This window comes from Talpa occidentalis, unplaced genomic scaffold, assembly GCF_014898055.3.
Source record: "Talpa occidentalis isolate TD23 unplaced genomic scaffold, MPIMG_talOcc4v2.1 talOcc4.15, whole genome shotgun sequence".
Classification (NCBI taxonomy): Eukaryota; Metazoa; Chordata; class Mammalia; order Eulipotyphla; family Talpidae; genus Talpa; species Talpa occidentalis.
This window is the reverse complement of record NW_023601543.1, coordinates 62,483,170-62,508,580: the sequence shown is the minus strand read 5'-3', so window position 1 is coordinate 62,508,580 and position 25,411 is coordinate 62,483,170. Positions and strand designations below refer to the sequence as shown.

At 37.5% G+C, this 25,411-nt stretch overlaps 1 protein-coding gene across 6 annotated transcripts in view; it reads right to left on the bottom strand.

Moving 5' to 3' along the window:
- Positions 1-25,411, bottom strand: part of CASK (calcium/calmodulin dependent serine protein kinase) — a 392,726-nt gene that overhangs the window by 249,582 nt on the left and 117,733 nt on the right. For all 6 annotated transcript variants that reach the window (XM_037512504.1, XM_054695766.1, XM_054695765.1 and 3 more), the window contains exon 3: positions 1,142-1,247. In XM_037512504.1, the coding sequence (XP_037368401.1) occupies positions 1,142-1,247 (106 nt within the window). The remainder of the gene's footprint in view (positions 1-1,141; positions 1,248-25,411) is intronic.

The window sequence follows — 25,411 nt, the reverse complement described above, 5'->3', positions numbered from 1 at the left end:
TTCATTGTTTTAACTCCTTTACTATAAACTTATAAAATAATTTTAAAATTTTATCTAGATATTCAATGTATTACCTCTCTCTCTATGGGGAAAACTTCTGACAAAGCTCCCAGTGATCAGCATCTCCTGATATTTATGTCCTTGTGTGATCCCCTCCACTTATGTATGAGCTACATCCAATAAATTACTTCAAATTAATAGAATGTGGTGGAAGTGGTGGTGGGTGATTTCTGAGTTTAGGTTACAAGACTGTGACTTGCACTGTTCATATTCTGTCTCACTCTCTTGTTTGCTCTGATGAAGCCAGCTGTCATATTATGAGCTGCTCTATGGAGAGGCCCATGTGACAAGGAAACTTGGGGGGCCTCAGCCAACAGCTCATGTGGTATTAAAATCTCATCCAATAGCCTCAAGCTAACAACTATATGAATGAGTTTGGAAGTAGATCCATCCCTAGTGGAGCCTTAAAAATGACTTCAGCTTTGGTTAATACCTTGACTACTGACTTGTGGGAGATCCTAATCAAAGCCAATCGTTTAATTTTGAACAGACTAGGATACATCCTTTAAAGCTTTATAAAATTTCTTTGGACACAATCATTCAACCAGCTATGAAACTACCTAGTTGTATTAACCATAGCTTAGATTTCGCCATCTTAATGACAAAAATTCTGTGAAAATCACATCAAGTGACTTATTAAAATGAAGATATACTATTATCTATAGGATTTCTTTCATATGCCATTATGGTGATTATATCAAAAAAGCTACATCTATTTGTTTTTAGTTGCCAGAGAAGCTTGCTACATGGAGGCTTCCAATCCCATCCCAATCCTTTTCACTAAGAGTCCTGTTGTCAGAATTTTATATTTTGGGGGTGTCCTACCCCCTCTTTGAGCTCTATTTTTTTAGCCTCTTTTCTGAAGTATGCTAAAAATGTGAGGTTAACTGAAAATATCAACTTTTGTTTCTTCAGCCACTATGAACCTTAAAATGAAGTAATCCATTTATTCTTGCTACTTTAAGTATTCTAAATAGATGAGTTCACAGCTATTGCTAAATTTTAAGAGAAAAGTGTCGCCATTTCTCAAACCAATATTGCTTAAAACCTTAACTCTTAAAAAAAGAAAATGTACACTCACAATTCAAAAACCATGTAAAGCATTCCATCTGAGCTATATGTCTCCAATAATTCTACAATGTGGGGATGTTTCAGCATATGACAGATACTGGCTTCCCGCTTTAGATCTGCAAAACAAACATACAATATGCTTTGTTAGGTAGGAACAAAAGGCAATCAGAGTGAATGATGAGTGAATGGATGTGATCTATGGTAACATGACGACTTCTCTAACTAAAGAAATGAAATCCCCCATTTGAGCTAAGCCTAACATTTTACCCTTTAAAATCTTTGACAATAAAACATCACATTTTTTGCCAGCTTAAATCTATATACATTATAGAGTAAACGCCTATCAATACAAACTACAAATAACACATCATCTTCACATATACTTTCCCCAGACTCTTATAATCAAGTTTAGAAATGTATACCTCTTTCTTGATCTACTGATAAGTAACTCAATTTGTCTTCAATTTTATCTTTTTCTTAGTTTTCCCTAAATTAGATAAGAAAATCTTTTCTGCTCTTTAACCTAAAATCTTGCATCCAAATCTTGAACCTAAAATCTGCAAGAGAATTTATATGAAATAGGGGGGAAAATAGTGTGGTTATACAGAATAGGCACTACTTCCTGCATCAAAATCAGAAAGAATTTTACATCATCTATAAATTGTGTTGGATAATTCAGGACATGACCTACAGTGTTATTTTGAGGAACAAGTTCACATCATGCAACTAAGACTACAATGTAAGTTATAATACTGTGTGGAAAATTAAACTGTGGACATCATCATCATCACATGAAAAAGTCTGAGCAAACAGATGAGTGGATCAAAAGGCTATGGTATATATACGCAATGGAATACTACTCAGTGATCAAAAAAGATAAACTCATGCCATTTGTGGCAACATGGATGGAGCTGGAAGGGATTATGCTAAGTGAAATAAGCCAGAAGGAGAAAGATAAATACCAGATGGTGTCCTTTAAATGTGGAATATAGAGAAACAAACAAAAAAACAAAAGGGTCAAAGACAAACCTTAAAAGCAACGCTTGAGAGTAGACTATAGAACTGAGGCATCCACAAGGGGAAGGGGAAAGGTGAGAGCAGGGAGGGGTGGAAGCCCAGTGGACTATGGTGGAGGAATATGGGTGCTTTGGTGGGGCATGCACTACAGTGACTACACCTAAAGGGAGGGATCCCATACTTCCAAAATAATAACAAGGATGTAAACCAATGGTACTTCAATAAAAAATTTTAAAAAAGAACAGTTTGGGGCCTCCCCTGGTGGCACAGCAGTTGAGCGCTGGGCTGCAAAGCTGCCCGCAGCCTCTTCAGGGCCAGTTTGATCCTTGGCCACTGGCAAGGGTCCCACATGGTGTGACAGACCTCTCCTGCCGCGCCCGCTGCTCCCCTCAGCAGTGTTTTTCATCAGTCTGCCTGTTCTGTTCCCCGCTCTGGCTCTGGTGAATTCTCTCACCCTCCTGCGCTTCTGACTGTACCCAGTGCTTAAATAAATAAATAAATAAATAAACAAACAAACAAATAAATAAATCTTTAAAAAAAGAAAACAGTTTGGACATGGGTATCAGTTGCCACATATAGATGAAAGAAGATAATTAATGCCTTCTCATATTAATAATATTGGGGTTTTAATGGTTTTGCAGATGAATAAAGTCCAATGTGATATTTTAATACTTGGGAGTAGAAGGGAGACAGGTAAAGAAGAACCAGGGCTAAGTAAAGATATACTGCACAAAGCAAAGGAGCTAACATTATCTTCTGTGTTATTTATTAAATCAACTTAATCTTGTCAACAAGACCAATGGCTGCAGATGGAACCATAGCAGACTTACACAAGGGTAGAATGAGGAAAACAAGCCAGTAAATTACACAAAAGTGAAGCCACCAGAAAAAGGAAGAACCAACAATATAATGTTAACAAAATCAAAGGAATAGGAAGAATTAAGGCATGAGCAGTCAGAGAAGGCTAAGAAAAGACTGTAAGATTCATTTAGAAAAGACCAATATATTCTGGGTAAGACTGAGTTCTGTGAAGCGGTCAGGTTCAAAGTCAGTATTCAGGAGATAACTATATAATAACAAATTAAAATTTATCCTGTCTCTCACCCGGCTTACTTAACTAGTATCATTTACTGTCCCACAAATTGTGAGGTAGGTATTTTACAGGTGAGGAGGATGAGGCTTAGGAGCATGTTCAGGATCACACAGTTATCATTAAGGGGTAGATTTTCAGCTCTGGCCTGTCCACCTCTAGTAGCAGTCCTTTCACGATGCCAGGCCAGATTTACACATGATCAGATTATAAGAATTTGGCAGTAGGAAAAGAATAACAAGGTCAGAGAAGGTTTGATTTGTTTGTCTGTTTTTGCTGTTGTTTTAATGGGAACACTCTGTGTGTTTTCAAGTGGCATTGATGAAAAGCCCACAGATTCTGGAGTCCGACAACTTGGTGCCAGTCCTTCCTCTGTCACTGTTACTTGCTGGCCAACTGCTAACCTCTACGAATGCCTTTCTTACAGCAACTGAAGTCAGGAAGGCAATAGGTGATGTAGGGCTTACTAAATGACTTCAGAGGGCAATGGTCAGATGCAAAAGAGGAAATGGATGAAAGACTGTGGACTGCAGCAGTGTGGGACTGAGGGGGCTAAGGTGGCTCAGTGTTCACAATAAAGGAAGAGATCAGAGGTGCAAGAAGGATGGTCTCCATCTCCAAAACTAGTTGGAAAGGTCCTGCAGGAGAGAAGTGTGAATCAGGTGTGGGTTTTGTGCCGAGAAGTTGTAGCTGTGAGTAAGCTTTTGAGAAGTGTGGTGGAGGGCCAGGCTATAGGCAGAGAACATAAATAAGATACATGCACAATTTTTTCTCTCTCTTCAAGAATGTTCTTCCTCCTGGTTCTATGAAAAGCTTAGGGTTTTTATTACTTGTTTTTATGCTTCTTTAGCTTATGATTTTATTAGAAGTTACCATTTTCATACCTTCTGTTTTTTGCCAAAATTTATTTTTTTTCCCATTTCTTTTGATTCTGGTAAAAAGCCTGAGTCAACTCTCTGCTCCGACCTTGGAGTTAAGAAGTAAACAGAGATGTAGTGTTTGCCACAAAGAAAACTGGTCTGCTGTCCTGTTTTCAGTCTGTTTTTATTTTGTCCCCTTCATGTAACTACACTGCTTCAACCCACACACTCACTGTTTGTACATGCTACATTTTTAATACCAAAAGACTAAGTAGAAATGGATGCTCTAAAAATCCCTCCATTTGACCCACACATTCCTGCTTGGTAAAAGGCTGAACGTGCTCCTGGCCTAGTCTTTTATCACCTACCCACCCCAAAAGTGAAGACACAACTGCTGATGACCCTGCCTTCAAAAACTAGGAACTGACATTTCAGGGACAAAAATCAGAATACTCATTAAATAGCACAAAGCAAACAATATAAATACATATATAAAATTATAAGGGCATAGTCTTTAAAGAAATCTATGTGGGGCCTCCCCGGTGGCGCAGCGGTTGAGCGCTGGGTTACGAAGCTGCCCGCAGCCTATGAGGCGCCGCTTCGATCCCCGGCTGCTCCCCGGCCACAGGAGGAGGGTCCCGCATGGCGCGCAGACCTCTCCTGCTGCCTGCTGCTCCCCTCAGCAGTGTACTTCGGTCCTTCTGCCTGCTCTGCTCCCCGCTCTGGCTCTGGTGAATTCTCTCACCCTCCCGTGCTTCTGACTGTACCCAGTGCTTGTATGTATAAACAAACAAACAAACAAACAAATAAATAAATTAAAAAAAAAGAAGTCTGTGTGGATAGGATAGTTACTGCACCATTTTCCATAATTTCAGTATTGATTAAATAGGTATATTAAATAGCAAATAAAAAATCAGCCAAAAAAATCCTACAAATGTATTATATATGCATCCAAACTGTGTATTAGAAGAATATTATTTCAAAATGATTGCCTTAGATGCAAATGTTAATTAAAGATGTGTATACTGAGTGCCATTAATTCCTTGCTGACATAGTAACATAAAATAGTATTTTTCTACAAGTCAACTCATAAAGCAGAGTAGGAAGGAATCTGAAAGTAGGTGATAATAATACGATTTGAAGTTGTGATTATCTGACTGCCTAGATGCTAGCACAGAACATTCCTGTGAGTGTCCTGATGCAGTTACCGTCAAGGTTTTTTTTTTTTTTTTTTTTTTTTAAAGATTCTATTTATTTATTTATTTATTTATTTATTTATTTATTTATTTATTTATTTATTTATGCAGACAAGAACTGGGGTATAGGCCAGAGGTATGGGGTGAGAAGATTCACCAGAGACAGAGTGGGGAACAGAACAAATGTATTTACTGGGATACACCGCTGAGGGGAACAGTGTGTGATATAAGCGAGTTCTGCTGCGCCATGTGGGTTAGCTCCCTGTCTGGAGATGGAACTCATGCCACAGTGGCCTGCAATAGCTTGATAGTGCAATAGCTTGATAGCACCACCAAGGAGGCCGCTGTCAAGGTTTTGAAGCACCTTTTTGTCTATAGTAACTGGTAACTTTCCACTCATATTTTTTAATTTTGTAATCTCCTAGGGAAATTTTAAAAGATTTTGAAGAATCTGTTTTTATGCTTAGAGCCTTTATAGTTAACAGTGTGCCTAGATTTTATCAATTCGTTTCCCTTTAGAAGGGGCACAAGCAATATGGAAAGAAATATTTATGATCAAAATTGGATAAAACATGCTTAAATAAATCTACCGTATGTCATGAGATGATGACGTACCATGACATAACCATGACAATGACAATGACTACTAGTTTCCTAAGGAATATGGGCCATCCAGGAACAGTAAAGCAACTACGTCATTTAGCATCAGTCTGTCCCTCAATTGCGGGAGAGTTAGGGAAGCTGTTTCAGGTGGTCTGTTTTAAGAAGACTTTTCTGGGGAAGTATTTATTATTCACTTTATTTGTTCCTGTAAAAGAAGAATTCTTCATACTATGTTTTAAAAGTCAGATGCTACTTTCAGAATGCCACAATTTTGCGACAAGCTAATTTGACTATAGGTCAAAAATAATTTGGGTTTTTACAAATATGACGGAGGAAAGGGATGACATTGTAGGTATTGGAGGAGCAAGCTCACTCTTAGTATCTGAACTTAAAAGATCTAAATTTAAGTTAGCTTGCCCAGAAAAATGGAATAAGGATTTAGATTAGCACCATCCAATAGAAATATAATGCAAATCACATATATAATTTTAAATGTTCCAAAATAGACACATTAAAAGGTAAAAATAGGTGAAATTTATTTTCATAATATATTTTATGTAATCTAACATATCAAAAGTATTATTTGGCCATGTAATCACATTAAAAATTATTCACAAAAGTTGCATTCTTTTCTGTACTAAATCTGTGAGATCTGCTGTTTGTTTTATAGTTTACAGCACATTTCAATTTGGACCAGCCATATTTCAAGTCCTTGATAGCTATATGTAACTAGTGGCTACCAAATTGGAATGGTGTAGATCTAGATGGATTGACTTGCTTTAATTCTTTTTTAAAAAGATTTATTTTATTTATGCATACCAGAATACAAGAGCTGGGGTGTAGACCTGAGTTGCGGTGGGGGGTTTCGGGGGATGAGAGGATGCACCAGAGACAGAGTGGGAAGCAATGCTGAGGGGAGCAGTGGGTGAGACAGGAGAGGTCTATCTTGCCATGTGGGTCAGCTTCCAGGCCAGGGATTGAACTTGGCCTACAGTGGCTGCAGATTGCTTCACAGTGCTGAGGCTTAACCCCTTGCGCCACTAGGGAGGCCCAACTTGCTTTAATTCTTATCCTCTCCTGATTCTGAATTCTTCTGAATTTCTTACAGATATTGTAAAGTAATTCTAAAAAGTATCTAAACATAAATAGATGTGTTTAAAAAAAAACTTTCAGAGAAGGAAATGCTATAATTTCTTATAATAATCCAAATCCATTACTTAATGACTAAATCTGGAATGTCTTCCCAATTGTTCATCTAAACCCTTAATTTGTTTGTAGTTTTAAATTATACTTTATATCTACCAAACACAACACAAAGGATAGTGAACATTCACTTTGTACATGTTGAAATTTATTGCATGATCTTAGATTATGTAATGCAACATCTGGGAGTTTACTATGCAACATATGAGATTTTATTTAAAGCTGAGGATTCCATAATAATTTTATTTTTTAAATTGAGGTAACATTAGTTTTCAAGATTATATATGATTTAGAGGTATAGGATCTCCCCCTTCAGGTGTTATCACACCACACCCAGCACCGAAGCATTCATAGTCCTTACCATAGTCCACTGATCTCTCTCCTCACTTTATTCTTTCCCTTTCCCCTCTGGTAGCCTTAGTTCTTCAATTTGAGATTTTAAGTGCCTCTCCAATAGGCCCTCATTTAATAATTACAATTATTCTGAGAAATAAATATCTCTCTTTCTTTTATAGAGGAAGAATCTGAGGCCCCAGATTGAGAGAGATAAGTTACTGAAATTACACACTAGTATTCAGAGTAAGCAGGACTGTTAACGTAAGTCCAGTGCTCTTTATTTCACAACACAATGGTTCCTGGGGCTTTGTAGATTTTATGTATCCTTAATATCCAGTAACACAACAGTGCTAATGTGGTGTAAATCACTTGGATGACAAACTATCGGAGTGGTGAAGAACTAGCTTAATTCAGGTACACAATCATCAGTGATGTGCAGAATCTAGACACTGATCTTTTCCTGACAAATATTATCATCGATGCTTCAGATCTATGGTCAGCTTTCAAGGGTTTGTTTTAAAATTTGTCTTTGTCTGACCCTTTGTTTGGTTCTCTATATTCCACCTAAAAGTGCCACCATCCTGCATTTATCTTTCTCCTGGCTTATTTCACTTAGCATAATCCTTTCCAGTCCATCTGCATTGCTGCAAATGGCATGAACCACCTTCATCTAACAACCAATTTGGGGCCTCCCGGCGGCGCAGCGGTTGAGCACTGGGTTGTGAAGCTGCCCGCAGCCTCTGCAGCACCGTTTTGTTCCCTGGCCGCCGGGCAAGGGTCCCACATGGCCCGCAGACCTCTCCTGCCACCCGCTGCTCCCCTCAGCAGTGTACTTCATCAGTCTGCCTGTTCTGTTCCCCGCTCTGGCTCTGGTGAATTCTCTCACCCTCCCGCACTGTACCCAGTGCTTGTATAAATAAATAAAGAAATCTTAAAAAAAAAAAAGAAAAAAATAACATCCAATTTGAAGACTAATCATCCCACCCAGCTGCCTTTTGGCATTAATATAGGTCAGGTTGACTTTAATGAGGCTATCGTCCTATAAATCAAGAAGTTGATGTTCTCAACTAGGAATGACCAAAGGCTCAGACAGGCCCGCACACAAATCTGGGTTAACCAGGAGGGAGCATACTTATTTATTTATTTATACATACATACATACATACATACATACATACATACATACATACATACATACATACAAGCACTGGGTATAGTCAGAAGTGCGGGAGGGTGAGAGGATTCACCAGAGCCAGAGCGGGGAGCAGAACAGGCAAACACACTGCTGAGGGGAGCAGTGAGTGCGGCAGGAGAGGTCTGCGCGCCATGTGGGACCCTGGCCTGTGGCCGGGATCAGACCGGATCGGACCAGCGCTGCAGAGGCTGCGGGCAGCTTCGCAGCCCAGCGCTCAACTGCTGCGCCACCGGGGAGGTCCGGAGGTATTATACTTAAGTATCTGAAAATCTGGCAGCTATCTAGATGCAATTTTTAAATTATTTGGGGCTAGTTATAAATCTTTAAGGAAAGTACAAAAGCCCAAGAGACTGATTTAGAACCAAATGTCCAAGGATCAAGATCACGACAGATAAACATCTAATGGTCTCCTGAAGGCCCTAAGAGTACAACTGAGACTGCAAAGCCACAGGAGCTAGTAACTCTTACATACTCCAACAGTGGGCACAATTTGAGGATAAGTAATACTTGGGCAAAAAAACATAAGTATATCCCCTATACCACTGTAACCTCTGCCCTAAGTCTATCATTTTATGTGAAAAGCCTGAACTACCATAACACATGCTTTTCTTCTTCTTTTTTAAAAAATTACAGATTGTTCCCATGGGGAGAATTTCTTGTTTTTCAGTTGATAACAAACAATATAAGTTGTTTAGTTATTACAGTATAATGTTTATACACATAAAATAAATATATGTTTTATATATATTTATTTTATATTTATCAAGCTATGAGTTTTCCTTTTTTGTTGTAGGTTGAATGCCAGAATATGTATTTCCTCATTCTTAAAAGAGCATGCATTTATAATCAACCAGCCTTCTTTCTTGACTTTTTTCTCAATAGCTCTTTTGCCATTTCGTCAAACTTGGAATGGGGTAAGACAAAAGTTTCCTTAAAAATTGAAATAGAGGGCCTCCCCGGTGGCACAGCGGTTGAGCGCTGGGTTTTGAAGCTGCCTGCAGCCTCTGCAGCGCCGGTTCAATCCCCAGCTGCTCCCCAGCCACCGGAGGAGGGTCCCACATGGCGCGCAGACCTCTCCTGCCGCCCACTGTTCCCCTCAGCAGTGTACTTCGGTCCTTCTGCCTGCTCTGCTCCCCGCTCTGGCTCTGGTGAATTCTCTCACCCTCCCGCGCTTCTGACTGTACCCAGTGCATATATAAATAAATAAATAAATTGTTAAAAAATAAAAACAAACAAACAAAAAAAAAATTGAAATAGAAGCAGAGGCCTCCAGCGTCTGTTCACACAAAGACGAGTGCAACTGCAGCAAGGCAGGATGTTCAGAGACAGTGAGAACAAGTAGAAGTCAGGCAGGACATTACTTGACCCCTCTTCACTTAGAAATCATTTGTCACTTGGAGGTAACAAAAGGCCTAATTCATGTATCAGTATTATAGGAAACAAATACAATCAATACCTTATTTAGGTCATTCTAGATACTATAATATTTACTATATTTATATTTACTAAATTTATATTTAAATTTAATACATTTATATTTACTATAAATGTCTTTTCCAGATAAGATATCAACTCATTCTGATTTGCCTGAGCTTTCTAGTTGTAGCACTGAGACTTCTGTGTCCTGAGACCCTACAGTTTGGTAACTAGTCAAATGGAATGGTCACTCCATTGGTCACTCCATTTCCACAGATCTGACACTTATCCTTTCAAATGCTAACACTTTTCTGTAGAAAGGCAGTTATAATAGAACAACAGATTTTTAGTCAGAAGGCCTATCTTAAATCTTGCCCAAAATCTCATGAAATTTCTATCATTTAGTAGCTGTATAAATTTAGAACATCAGTTTCCTCATCTCTAAAATGGAAAGAGTAAAATAATAGTTGTTATACTGGGTTGTAGCTAGCCCTGATGATTAATACAGTCTTGAAAATGTACATGACACCAAGCACACGCACAGTAAGTTTTGTTCCTTCTACCCTTGACCGTTTTTTTTTTTTTTCCATTTTTGGTATTCTTTCTTAACTTCACCAAACGTCAATCAAACCAAGTCTGAATACAAGAAGCTGGTGATGTGAACTACCGAACCACACTGCTATATAGTTCTAAACATACTTTTACCTAGCAGATTTTCATCTACGTCTTCTTGCGAAATCATGTAATATCGCTTCATAAAGAAATGAATTTCAAGTTGACCACAGAATTATTTGGACAAAAGGTGAAGAACAGGTACAAAGTGTCTAATAATAAAGACATTGACAGAAAAAAAGTAAAACATAACCCACATAGCTATATATGTGTGGCCTACTGACTGCCAGCATCATTATTCTTCCAGATAGCTATTGGAGTCATCCTTATACCAACTACTACTTCCTATAAGCAGCTGGCAAAACCTGTCCATTTTATTTTTGTGACACCTGTCAAAATGATCTACCCCTTCCACTCTTATCCTAGTTTCAGTCTTCACTAATTCATGTCTGGATCAGAGCAAAGATTTTTTAATGGGTTTCTTTGCCTCCAATTCTCTTTTTTTTTTTACCCTACTCATTAAATTGTCATCACAGTTTTTACTCTAAAACAGATATTATCATATCACTCCAAAAACTTTCCCTTTCACTGCTTTCCATTTCCCACACCAAGCTGCTACAAAGCCCTGAGGTTGCCTTTCAAAGTCTTCCAAAAATATTTTTAAGTCAAACAACTTAACTGGGGTTCCCAGAGATATTTAGTAACATAATTCAATCAATAGAACTGAGTTTTTCTGCTTCTTAGTCAAGTAATTTAGTTTTACCTTCTTTTTTTTTTTTTTTGGCAGTCATATGTATTACATTACTTTCTAGTTTCTTCCATCATTCTCCCTGAACCCCAACCTGAACTACCTGCAGCTTTGGCCACCTTCTTCCCTGTCATGCTCTCTATTCTCTTAAAAAAAATGTTGCTCCTTCGGTTTGATACTTTATGCGATTCCTTCTCTGCTGGTAAATCCCAACCCATTTATCAAAATTCCACTCACACTTTAACACAAAATTCCACTTAACAATCTTCCCAGATGAGGTAGGCATACCCTGTTGTGATCTAAGAATACCCCCTATATACACTTCAGCATCTCAGCATTTACCAAACTGTAATACTGTTAGTGATTTACATTCCTGCCAGAAGGCAGCACCAAGCACAAAGAACTCATTCAATCAATGACTATTAAATCTTCTGTCTCATATTAATGTATATCTATCACCAAATCAGAGACTGAGAGACATGGGAGGGACAGTAAGCGAGTCGAATGTTCCTCTCAAACCTTACATTTTACTTGTAAGGAAAAGGAAGTCCTAGGTAGGCAAGTGACATAACTGAAGTTACCTAGCTAGTTGACAACACAATCTAGCAATCTTTCAGCTATTCCTTACACTACTGGTAAAGAACTCTAGAAATGTCCAAAATATGAGGCAATTTACTCCAGATAGGATAGCCACACTGACAAGTGTTCTTATTGAATGACCAAAAAATGCCATCTACTTGCAGATAAATGGGTGCTAATGTAATTCTGTATATTGTATCACCATGAATTAAATGGAAAATGTCAAAGAACCTCCCATTACTGAATTCACTGGATTTAAACGAAAGTAATATATGCCGAACATTTCTATGTTACTGTATAGTTTATGCACTATATTATCGAATATTATAAGTTATATGGCTAAAAAAGTCTTTGCTTTGAAAGAATATTTAAGACATAAAGTTTCATGTAAATTTTAACAATTTCTTAAAATCTTTATATTTGTGGATTCTGCCTTTGTTTAATTATTCAGGAGTTAAATGATCATAATTCAAAAAGAGGCAAGTTTATGAAAAGAGCATATCTAATTTTCTTCCACTAGAGGGAACTAAAGATCACATTTAGGTAGTTAGATAAATAATATCACTGAGATAACTGGCTATGGACAATAATATTATGGGTCTCAATAATTTAAAACACAGATGACACGATGATTTGCCTTAGACATGTTTAACAACAATAATAGCCATCCCATAAGCTAACATCAGCTGAGTACTTACTATGAGTCAGGGTCTATTTTAGATATGTGGACTCATTTCACCCTCACAAGAACCCTAAAGCGGCAGATGATACTCCTTTTACATATGAGAAGTTTGAAGCAGAGAGCAGTTAAGTAAACCACCCACAGAACTAATACATTTCAGAGCCAAGATTTGAACCCCGGCAGACTGGTCTCAGTACCTATGCTCTTAACACTCTACTATACTGCTGTGAGTCTACAACTATTTGACTCTGAAGATGAACATTATAGGTCAGCCATTTCTCTGTATTATTGCTAAGAACTGAAATATAAAGTATCAAAGCTCAATTAGAACAAATGTCAGTAATAAATTCATAAAGCCTTTCAAAAAATCTTAGTTTAATGCTTATAATTCAAGACACCAGATATTTTTGAAAAACTAGCTTGTGATTATAAGATGCAGAATCATTTAAAATACAGTGAGTAGGCAGGGCTTTAGGATGGCTATGTGAGCTGAGGTTAAACCTCTCTCCTGGACAGACATAAATATTTTGCAGGTCAAAATAAATGATCATTCAAAGTCTGTGGAGATTGGTCAAAGGGCTTACAACAGAGAAGCATTTGTTCAGTAAAACCCACAGAAATTTGCTTAGAACAATGGGAGGCTGTGGCATTCAAGAAAGACATTTGCGCCCCTGTAAGTCTCCCTCAAGAAGACAGGGGAACTGTTCTAATGGGCCCAGGAGCTGAGTGACACATCAGCTCCCAGAGGTGGAAGAGTTATTTAGGGGTGAATTTCAGAGCTAGTGAACATTGGCAGATTCCATTTCCCACAGCTCCATGCTGTGCTGTTACTACAGCGTAATACCAGAGGTAAATCATCTGAATGGGAAATCACAGAAAGAGAGATTCAAAGAAAGCCCAGCTAATATCATATTCAGTCCTGATGATGAGGAAGGTTGTGCACATGCCCAAGGTTGTTCCTATTCAAGAATGACACCTGAGGTTGCATTGAAAGAGTCAAGGAAATCACTAAACAAATAAACAAGCAAACAAGAACAGGTGGTGGGTGGGGGAGGGTGTTAGTATCTACAGTTGTGCTCTGTCCAAAAAGTTAGGAGACATGCAAAAAAATGTTGGGGGGGAGGCAGAAAATAGAAACTACCTTTGAGGGGCCCAGATGTTAGACTTAGCAGAAAATATATCAAAAGCAGCTATTATAAATACATTGATAGATCTAAAGAAAATCATGTTTAAAGAATTAAAGAAATGTGTGATAATAATGTCTCATCAAATAGAGAATATCAATAAAGATATATAAACTATTTTTTAAAATGTATATTTTGGAGTTAAAAGCTAATAACCAAGCTGAAAAATTCACTAGAGGGGCTCAAAAGTAGTTTTGAGCTGGCAGAAGAATGCATCAACTTGAAAACAGATTGAGATTATGCAATCTGAAGAACACAGAGGAAAAAAAGAATGTAATAAAAATGAACAAATCCTTAGAAAATTGTGGACAACTGTAAGCACAACAACATATGTGTAATGGGAGTACCATACGGAAAGGAGAGGAAAGAGAGCTTAAAAAAATAAGCTGATAGATATAAAGATTGAATAAATAAATGGGGGAAACACACAATTCTCCCTGTAGAAGATATTCAAATACTTACCAGATTTTCTGATGCTATTCTTTGACTTCATTAATTTGTTTCTCATTATCCATCCCAATTGCCACTTGGAAGTTAGTTGAATCCACCATTATTTATCTTGTCTAAATCACTGCATATACCTTCAAATCACCCTATACTATAGTCAAATAGTTCTTTGTTCTTTTTTAAATTTTTAAAAAAGATTTATTTATTTATGCATACAAGAACTGGGGTGTAAGCCAGAGGTATGGGGTGGTGGTGAGAGGACTCACCAGAGAGAATAGGGAGCAGAACAGGCAGATCTATTGAAATCCATTCTACTGAAATCCATTGCTGAGGGGAGCAGCAGGCGAGGCAGGAGAGGTCTGCCTCGCCATGTGGGTTGCTCCCTGGCAGGCCCGGGGATCGAACTCGTGCTGTAGTGGCTGGCAATAGCTTGATAGCCCTGTCTTTAACCCCTGTACCACCAGGGAGGCCCCTCAAATAGTTCTTTCTAAAATAAAAATTCAGTGTCTCACTATAGTTCTTCCTAACCCACACTCAACCCTATTTCCCTTGGATATCGCCTATTGGTTCATTTGAAGCTCCCCAGAATTACTACAGTACTTATTTAAAAAAAGAGATTCCTAGTTTACATTCCACACCTACTAAACTGTACTCACTAAGGAAGCAGCACAAGATCAACCAGTACTTTTAATAAGTACAATCCTCACCCTCCTTCCAACAATTCTGCATTGCAATGACAATCACAATGAACTGGCCTCTGCTATGTCTTTATCTTTGGCTCTTGATGCTTCCAGAAAGATTCAAATGGTGATCACTATGTGACCAGAAAGGACTATACTGTAGGAGAGAGTAACTAGAAATCCATATACTATAAGAAGTATATAATACAGACAATGAGTTAGGGAATCATAACTCAACTGCATGAATAAGAATACTAAAATTTCATTTAAACATGGTGGTCCAATTGTATGTTTTCTCCTACCTCTTGAAACCCAATGAACATTTCAGTAATGACATTAAAAAGACATAGACCATAAAGATAAAGAGAATAAGAGAGAAAGCAGCAGCATAACAGATAGCAGACAAAGTCCTGGATGCTAGAAAGTAAACAGACAAAGTTAGCAGATCAGAGAAAACAGAAATCCAAATGAGGCAACCATTAAGATGTGTTTTGAAATTTCTGACTGCAGGGAATGTGACTGACAAGCCCAGTTGCAATACTATGAACCCATCACTGAATTTTCAGCAATGCCACATATACCACAAGCTACTCTCCACTAGTGACTAAGAGCAGCAGGAATACTAAAGCAGGCTCATTTCTATGAGACATGAGAATATGATGGCCAGTACTGACTCAGGAACTCCCAATAGGCCTCATGAACTCCCAAAAGGCCTCATGAAAACTTCCGTGTGAATGCACCTTAGTCTAAAATTTCCCTACCCTTTCTACTCTAAAGAAGTCAGACCTGTATAACCTATGATGGTCCTCCCAAAGTCTTTTGGCAATCTCCCTACTCATTCTCACTCACAGGTAGTTTCCCAATAAATTTCTTGGACTGCTACCTTGTCTTTGTACCTGTTTTTGTAGAACCAGAGCTAACATGGTAAGTTTATGACAAGGCAATCCAATAAGAAAAAAGCTGATAAGTTAAGCAAACTGTTCCCAGGAAAAGTTTAGGAAAAGGAAGCACTAGTTATCTTTGAAGGCAGGAGTGTATGACAGAGCAGACAACAGATTTGGCTGAAACTTTATAGGAGCAGCCAGACACCAGATATCCTTAACTAAGCAAATTATTCTCCACTTACTCTTTGGAGATTTTAGATACCAGACTCATAGCTCAGGTAAAAATGAGATGGAGTATGATTAAGTAAAAGGATTAATTGTAAGATTTACATGGTAAAGATGTGTGTTCAAATAAAGACCCTCAGCTTCCTCTCCCAAAATGGTTCATGAAGCCATCACTATCAGACTTAGACAATCCCTATGTACTGCCTTTCCCCATGCCACCATCCCTAAATGCCACAACCCCTAGACACTCTAGCCCAAGGTACAAGATTGGAAGATTGTTTCCTGTCAAGCTGACCTGCTTAAGAACAAAAGATCTATAGATACTGACATCCATTAGGCTCTTCAAATGGTCCAGTCCTTGTTGGATTACGTATAGTTAAGTTACCCAGTGTGCACAGAGTTTTAAGGCAACTACTTAATACTTTGCTCTTAAAAATAACAATCAGGGCCTCCCCAGTGGCTCGGTGGGTTGAGTGCAGCACTGTGAAGCTATCTGCAGCCTCTGCAGCATGTGTTCGATTCCCGGCCAGCCAGGAAGATAACCACATGGTGCGGCAGACCTCTCCTGTCTCACCCGTTGTTCCCCTCAGCAGCGCTTTTGGTCGTCTGCCTGTTCTGCTCCCTGCTCTGTCTCTGGTGAATCCTCTCACCCTCCCGCGCCTCTGGCCTCCTGTACCCCAGCTCTTGTATAACTAAAGAAATCTTTAAAAAATAAATAAAAACTGCCTCTTACCATCAACCCATTAAAAAAATAAAAATAACAATCAAAGGGACTGTGGTGATGGTGCACGGGTGCACTGGTGAAGGAAATTCTATGGGGACTACACTTGGGGGGGAAGCAAATATTTTTTAAAAATGAACAATGATGTAGAAAATAAAAGAAATACAAATTAGGAGGTGAAAGAAAAAAAAATAACAACCAAGGGTTACCAAACATTTGAGGAAAGGCTCAAAAAAAAAAAAGAAACTAAAACAAATATAAAAATATTTCAATAAAAATTATTTCCTGTATAAGGAAGAAAATTTCAAAAATAAAATATATTATTTTGAAATAGATTAAGAATGACAGTAAGTCTACAAACAATAGGAAACTACATACTAATAATTTACAAGAGAAATTTTTTTTGGGGGGGAGGGGAAGCCCTTGAAATAAAAAATGAAAGCCACAACAGGAAATTCAAATGGAAGGGTAGGTAGATGAAGTTCCTCAACTTTTTTCCCATATTTCCAAGAAATGGAAATAGGGAAGTTAAGTCTGATATTAATTTAATCTTAGCAACTCCAAAAAGGAAGAACAGAGAAACTGGACAGAAAGAACTTATCTTAAAAACAATACAAAAAAGATTTTTCTGAACTGAACAATGAGCTTCCAGATGTAGAAAGATTTCCAAGCACCCAGTGCAGTGACTTTAAGAAAGGTTCACACTGAAGCATAGCACTGTGAAATTTTGGGGAACTGGGGTAAAAGATTATCATTAAGGTTTTCAGAGAAAGAGAAAAAGGGCAAGGCACTGTGCTAAGTGATTTACTTAAGTTTTGCAACCCTCTCAATAACTCTAAAGGCAGATAAGATTATTATGCCCAATTTTTAGATGAGGAAACTCAGGCACAGTAAGGTTACATGACTTGTGCAAGTCACACAGCTGGCAAGTATGAATGAACCCAAGTAGTCCAGTTGCACAGTATAATATTTTATTTTTTAAAAAAATTATTTTTATTTATTTATGTATACAAGAATGGGGATGCAGGCTAGAGGTGGGGGTGTGTGAGCAGATTCACCAGAGACAGAGTGGGGAACAGAACTGGTGGATCTACTGAAATATACTGCTGAGGGGAACAGTGAGCAAGACAGGAGAGGTCTGCTGTGCCATGTGGGTTACCTCCTGGGCCAGGGATCAAACTCATGCTGCAGTGGTTGATGATAGCTTGATAGTGCTTAGACTTAACTTCTTGTACTACCAGGGAGGCCCCACAGTATAAGATTTCAAACACATGATATACTTCTCCAAATGTTAAGATAAAGCAACTTCCAACCTAGAATTCTATAACTAGACAAACTATCAACTTGTAAAGCTATTTTCAATTTTAAAAAATGCTCCTTCTTCTAGAAATCACTAGAGGACATATTTTACACCAAAATGAAGGTGTAAACTGAAAAAAAAAATACAGAAAATCTAGGAAATAGAAAATCCAACAAAGATGATAGGCAAAGATAATTCCCGCCATGATAGTCCATTCAATAAAATGGACAGATGAAAGGTTTGGGGAAGGAGCTCTGTGTTGTCAAGAAATAAAAGTGAATGCAATAACTATTCATTAGAATTGAATGCACTGAGAGAAGTTATATAGTTCAGTGGGGTAGACTGGGGAGGAGTTAGCTATAATACATAAAAAGAAAGCAATCAAAGAAGTAAATTATTTACTCTAGGTATAACAGTAAATTACATAAGAAATATAATCACATTACCCTGTGGTTCAAATATGAATAATGTTATAAAATGGGAGAGGAAAGAGAGAAGGGTAGGGGTAGCAACATAACTCCATTAAGTCAATAACTGAAAATATCTAAAACTATAAAATCAAGAAATAATCATATAAGCATATGTTGTTAGTTATAAAAGAAACAGCAAAAAATGCTTAAAGTAGTTGCTTCAGATAATAGACTGGTGGAGTTGTAATGAGTTAGGACATCTTTTGTAGTTATTAGAAGTAGTATGATTTAACATTTGAAACCTATATGCTTATATTACTTAGACAAAAGTAAAACTCAAATATATAAAGAATCAGAACAGACCATTGTATAGTGCATCTTTTTTCATTATGCCTTAACCCATATCTTTAGATCCAAGGCACACTCCAACTTACAGGGCACAAATTATCCATATATTAGGGATAAAAATACAACAGAACTAAAAATCTTAAGCTATAGAACACAGAAAAGAGAGTGTATCTGTGAACTAGTGTCCTTAGAAAGTCCACCTTTCTAATTAAAACCACTAAGGTGAATTGAGGGATCTTTAATAAGCTTGCTTTGGAAGTAGTTCAACAATGGTCATGGCTCTCCTCTTTTTTGGAAACTGTTATTTTACATATTACAAATTATAAAGTCTCCTGTAAAGAATAACAAAGCTGATGTGTTAGAACTACAAAAGCATATGCCATTAACAAAAGGAAGGAATTTCGAGTTGTTTTATTTATTGTTTAAATTTCATTTACTAGAAAACTACTTCTCTATAATATTAGGGAAAAAAAGCCTTTTGCCAAAAACAACAGAAACTTTAACAGTATTATCTAAACCTTAATGAGACTCATTCAGGTCTTTGTTACTGTGAAGTTAATATGGGGAGGTTTTGTCTCCAGACTGATAGCCCTCCCACTTTAAGTAATCATTTTATAATATCCCAACTTCTAAGTTATTTTATCTACTGGTAATGGAGTACTAACACAATTAGTACTCTACAAAAATAATTAAAATGTTTTTCCTTGATTTATTTCTTGGTTAATTATAATTTTCAAATAGACCACTGGAAAGAATTCATTTTAAAAAGTCTTAGCTTTGCCTATCTTTATTCTCTCTCTTTTAAAGAAAATATGGCATGGGTCTCATTAATGTCATTAGTTGTGATGCCTGCTGAGAGAAAATACTGACTTTGTGAGCATGGAATCAATTTTCTGAAGTAAAAAAGATTTTTATGAGGCTACTTCTTGTGTAGTATTTATTTCTGCAGAAGCCTTTAGTGCAGGAAATGCTTTAATTACTGTGGTAGGTTCCAGATTACCAAATCTACACTTATGTAATAAAATCACATGAAACTTCTTGAAACATGTTCTTCTATTGCTGTCAGCCTTTTAACCTTGCTGCACCTCCAATGCTTGAGGAAGCATACAAAAATCTTAAGTTTTATTCGTCATGAAGATAAGACAGACATTTCCTAGCTTTTTATTTGTGGATTTCAGGACAAAGTTTACTCTAAAGTGAAGCAATGTACAGAGTGAAAAGAGATTAGGAAATAGAGAGGGTAGGTGGGTGAAGGAGAGAGAACAGGGGAACAGGGTATCATATGTAGAGTTTAGGAGTGACTAGGTTAACAGGTCTGGACAGAACAGCTGGGAGGAACCAGAGAGTATCATGGATAGACTAAGGGGCCACTACCGGAGGATAACTAACAAAAAAAAAAAAAAAAGAAAAGAAAACTCAAGGTCTAACCAAGACTATTTTGAGGACAGACACCAACTTCAAATTAAAAAATGAGTGAAGACAAAGCTCATAGGAGAGGTAGACCACAGAAATAGAAAGGGCACTTGCAGCACAGTAAGACCACTGCTGTGACAAAGTACCACAGATGAGCTACTTTTAAAAGCCTGTGCTGGTACTCTGCATGGCCATTGCATAAGTCTTCAATGGAAAGTTCAGTGCCTTGGGTGGTAAAGAAAAAAGGTATATTAAAGAAGAGTGCAGAGAGGTGAGGAGTAGAATAGAAACTCTGTACAAAGAAAATGGTTGGAGCAATATAGGGAAGGAAATCGTGCTGGCCTTTTGTTTTTATATTTTTATTTTTGAAATTTTCAAACACACAAAAGTGAAAAGAATGACATGATTAAATTATTCTTTTATCCATCTCAATGCTGGGCTTTTAAAAGGATAGTATACTTATAGTAATCAAGACTATCTGGCAATTCTGACTTTCAAGGGCCCGAAATAGGAATATTTAGAAATAAATTTACATTACACTTTTTTTGCTACACACTTTACTAACAGATATCTAAATATTTTAATTTCTGGCATGCATTGTGTAGGATGTTTACAAATACTACTGAAATAACACTAATGAAGAAACAATAGATGGCAAAAACCCTCCCACTCAATATTTCCTTAAAAGTAAATGGATAAAAACAAAAATAAGTATTACTGGATCAGCTACTGTATATCAGGGAGTGGTATATAAACCAAAAACAAATCCCAGAAATCTGACTTCAGAATTGAGGTTACCAAAGGGGGAGGGGTGGAAAGCAAAGTGTAGAGGGTGTCCAACAGACTACAGTGGAGGACTATGGGTGCCTTGGTAGTGGGTGTGGTTTGTTAACATTCACCTGAAGGGGTGTGAGCCTACACAGCTGAATCATATACAGTGTTGTAAACCAGTGTTACATCAATTAAAAAAAGTATTTTGAAATTATCTAAGTTTCTCAAGGGTAATGTCTATGTATAACACATCTGTTTACTCCAAAATGCTATTCATGACAGTTGGTAGATGACATATATAGCAGACAGTAAATGTCCACCAAATAAGGTTTTGAAGAATGTGAACCCAATGGGAATATTAAAAAACCAACAATCTCCAATTCTGTAATGGAGTATACTCCAGAAAATGTATGATTTATTAAAAAGAAGATGCAGAGTAGTATACAGAATATACCACCTTTTACGCAATAAAGAGGAAAGTGTGTACTTATGTACACACATATATTTATACTTTTTAAGAAAAGATAATGAAGAATAAACCAAAAATTAATGCAAATGATTACTTATGGGAGAGCGAGGTAATAGGGATGGAAAATACACTCATTAAAAAAAATTACCTTTGTAACCACATAAGTGTTTTATACATAATTAAAAACAAAAAAAAATTAAAATGAAATGAGCAACTTAACATAGCAGGTTGGTGGCTAAACCACAATGAAAATAATTATTTTAAGTTTTTGTTTTATTTTAAATACTTTTATTTTGAAATAATTACAGACTTAGAAAATTACTGAGTGTTTTGCTTTTACAAACCTAACTACCACTTTCTCCATCATATAATTCTACTCTCACAGTATGGTATCATTCATAAAAACTGTCTTAGAGCAGAGTTACAGTAAAATAATGGTAATGACAAGGTTTCCAATCACTCTTTAGATTTCCTATCATGTATAGATAACAGAAAGACACCATGAAAAGGTATCCATAAGTATTTTAAAAATTCCTGACTTGACCATTTGAAACAAGCAGTGAACAGGTAACACAAGAAAGATTGCTGTACAAGCCCCAGAAATGGGTCCCCAAAGTATTACATTCCAGACTTCCACTTCTAAATCTGACCCTATAATATTCACTACTTTCATCTACTGTTTTCAAAGGCAGCATGGCATGGTGAGGATGAACAAGAGGGTCTTGAGAACTTCACAGAACTGAGTTTGAATCTGGTCTCTATTTACTTGATTGCTACGTGAGCTTAAACAAGTCATTTAACCTCTTGTAGCCTTCAATTTCTTCATCTGAAAAATGGGAACAATATGGTACCTGTGTAATGAAAACACAGTGAGAACCAATGAGACACCTTTCAGCAAGGTGCCTCATATCATTAAAGTTAGCTCTATCAATGCTAGCTGCTATTACTCTATTATTGTAGTATAAATTCTCGTCACTGTAAAACTATCCTATTTTATCCTCACAAACTTGTTCTTAACCACATCAGAAATACAGCAACAGCCTCTCAATCAAAGCATCAATGGAAACAACTTAAGCATATTTGACAAATTCTATAATATTCTATTCCTATATGAAAATGAAGTCATTATAATTAAAATTCCTTAGTGTCTTCTGCTTCTAACCATGAAAGTTTAATTATTAGAACAGAACTCTCTTCTTCTACTGAACTAGAACAATTTTAGTCATTGAGACAACAGGCAGTAAAGGTCTGTGGCTCCTATAGGAAAGGATATGAATGGAATGAATGCCTAATTATAGACCTGGCTTCTTCCTGGAAGAATTTTATAGTTCCCAGCACAAGGACAGCAGACAAAACAGAGCATGACAATGTCACAGAGTTGAGGAGACAGAGGTCACAATTGAGGAGGGATGAGGGAGATGGAATGTTCAGGACAGCAGACCAGAGAGAAGGGAGATAGAAATAGAAAAAAAAATCAAGAAATCTGCACAAAGAACAATATGGTTCTTTACTTTAACAATAACTTGTGCATATGTAGTCTGAAACTCCATGAAGCTGGGCAAAGAGGAGGAAGACATTGGATTCTAATAGTAGAGAGATCTCACTGGACACCACAGTCAATCAGTAGAGACCTCAGTAAAGTCACATCTAAGTACTGGCAATAAATTAAGCCCAGAATAAAGACTATTCTACATTTGAACTAGTAAAATAAATTATAAAACAGTCAAAAGGAGAGCTGATACATACAAACAGACCTACAATGACAGACAAAGGTATTATAACACAGAATCTTCAAAATATCTTAGGAATATGCCCAAGGATTTCAAAGATAGCATGAACAGAATGAAGAAATAGAATAAATATATAAAAAAGGAGCTTCTAAAGTTGAAAAAACACTATCTTTTTAAAAAAAGATTTATTAATTTATGCATATAAGAACTGGGGTACAGGCCAGAGGTGTGGGGTGTGAGAGAAGTTGGTAACAGAACAGGCGGATCTACTGAAATACACTGCTGAGGGGAGCAGCAGGTGAAACAGGAGAGGTCTGCTGCGCCATGTGGGTTACCTCCCTGGCTGGGGATAGAACTCGTGCTGCAGTGGCTGCAGACAGCTTAACCCCTTGCGCCATCAGGGAGGCCCAAAACACTATCTTTCAAAGCATTTTTTAAAAAGATTTATTTATTTATGCATACAAGAGCTGGGGTAAGGGCCAGAGATGTGGGGCAGGGGAAGAGGATTCACCAGAGACAGAGTGGGGAACAGAACAGGCAGACTAACTGAAATACACTGCTGAGGGGAGCGGCAGGCGAGACAGGAGAGGTCTGCTTTGCCATGTGGGTTGCTCCCTGGCCGGCTGGGGATCGAACTCATATTGCAGAGGCTGCGGATTGCTTCATAGTGCAGTGCTTAACCCTTTGCACCACCAGAGAGGCCCAAAACACTATCTTTAAAAATAAAATTTATGTATTTTTTATATTGCTGGTTATTTTTGTACAATGTTTGATTTTTCCTCTCAGGTAAAATCCCCATAAAATTACCACCACCAAGGCCTCCCTGGTGTCACAGGGGTTAAAGTCTCAGCGCTATGAAGCTGTCACCAGCCACTGCCACCTGAGTTTGATGCCTGCTCAGGGAGCTAATCCACATGGCACAGCAGACCTCTCCTGACCCGCCCGCTGCTCCCCTCAGCAGTGTATTTTGGTGGATCTGCCTGTTCTGTTCCCCACTCTGTCTTGGTGAATCCTCTCACTCCCCACACCTTTGGCCTGTACCCCAGTTCTTGTATGCATAAATAAATATTTATAAAAAAGAAAATGAATATGGATATAGAAGAGCTGAAAAATGCTGCACCTCTGAAATCTTTTCCATCCAGCTTCATGATTTTTTTAAATTATTCTAATTTTTTTTTACACTTCACTTTTGGACTACTGGAGTCTTATTATTAATCAACACTTTTACTTTACAATAAAGGTTGTCATTCCCACTCCTCTTTCCCCAGAATGACCTTTGGAGGCTCCCTTTCTGTTCTTCACTTTTAATTAATTTTTAACTGAGGTAATAATATTGGGGTACCCCCATCAAGTATCACCACAGTATATACACAACCAACTCATCCATATTCTGCCACTATAGAAAACTGTGTTTCCTTCCCTCTTTGTTCTTATCCCTTCACCACCTGCTTCCTCCCTTAGTATTTCATTTCTATAGTGAGCTATCAAGGGTTATTCAGCTTTATCTGACTATTAATTTATTTTTTTATATTCCACATATTAGTAACCCTATCTAGTATTTACCTTTCTCCTTCTGACTTATTTCACTTAGCATTATTCCTTCAAGATTCTTCCATGTTGGCACAAATGGTTGTTTCAATAGTTTAGCCATAGTAAATGACACTGCAATAAACATGGGAGTGCAAGTTTCCCTTTGAATTAGTGTTTTTGAATTTTTGGGGTAGATGTCAGCGAGTAGAATTACTGGGTTGAGTGGCAGGTCCATTTTTAATGTTTTGAGACACCCCCATACTGCCCTCCATAAGGGCTGCACCAGTTTGCATTCCCACCAGCAGTGTAGGAGGGTTCCCTTTTTTCCACATTCTAGCCAGCACTTGTTGTTTCTGGTCTTTTTGATATAGGCCATTCTCACAGGTGTGAGATGGTATCTCATTGTGGTCTTGATTTGCATTTCTCTAATACTAAGTGATGGGGGCCATTTTTTCATGTGCCAGTTGGAGTCTGAATGTCTTTTTTTTTAAAGATTTTTTTAATTTTTTAAAAAGATTTATTTATTTATTTATACAGGAACCGGGGTACAGGCCTGATGCGTGGGAGGGTGAGAGGATTCATCAGAGACAGAGCAGGAAACAGAACAGGCAGACTGACGAAATACACTGCT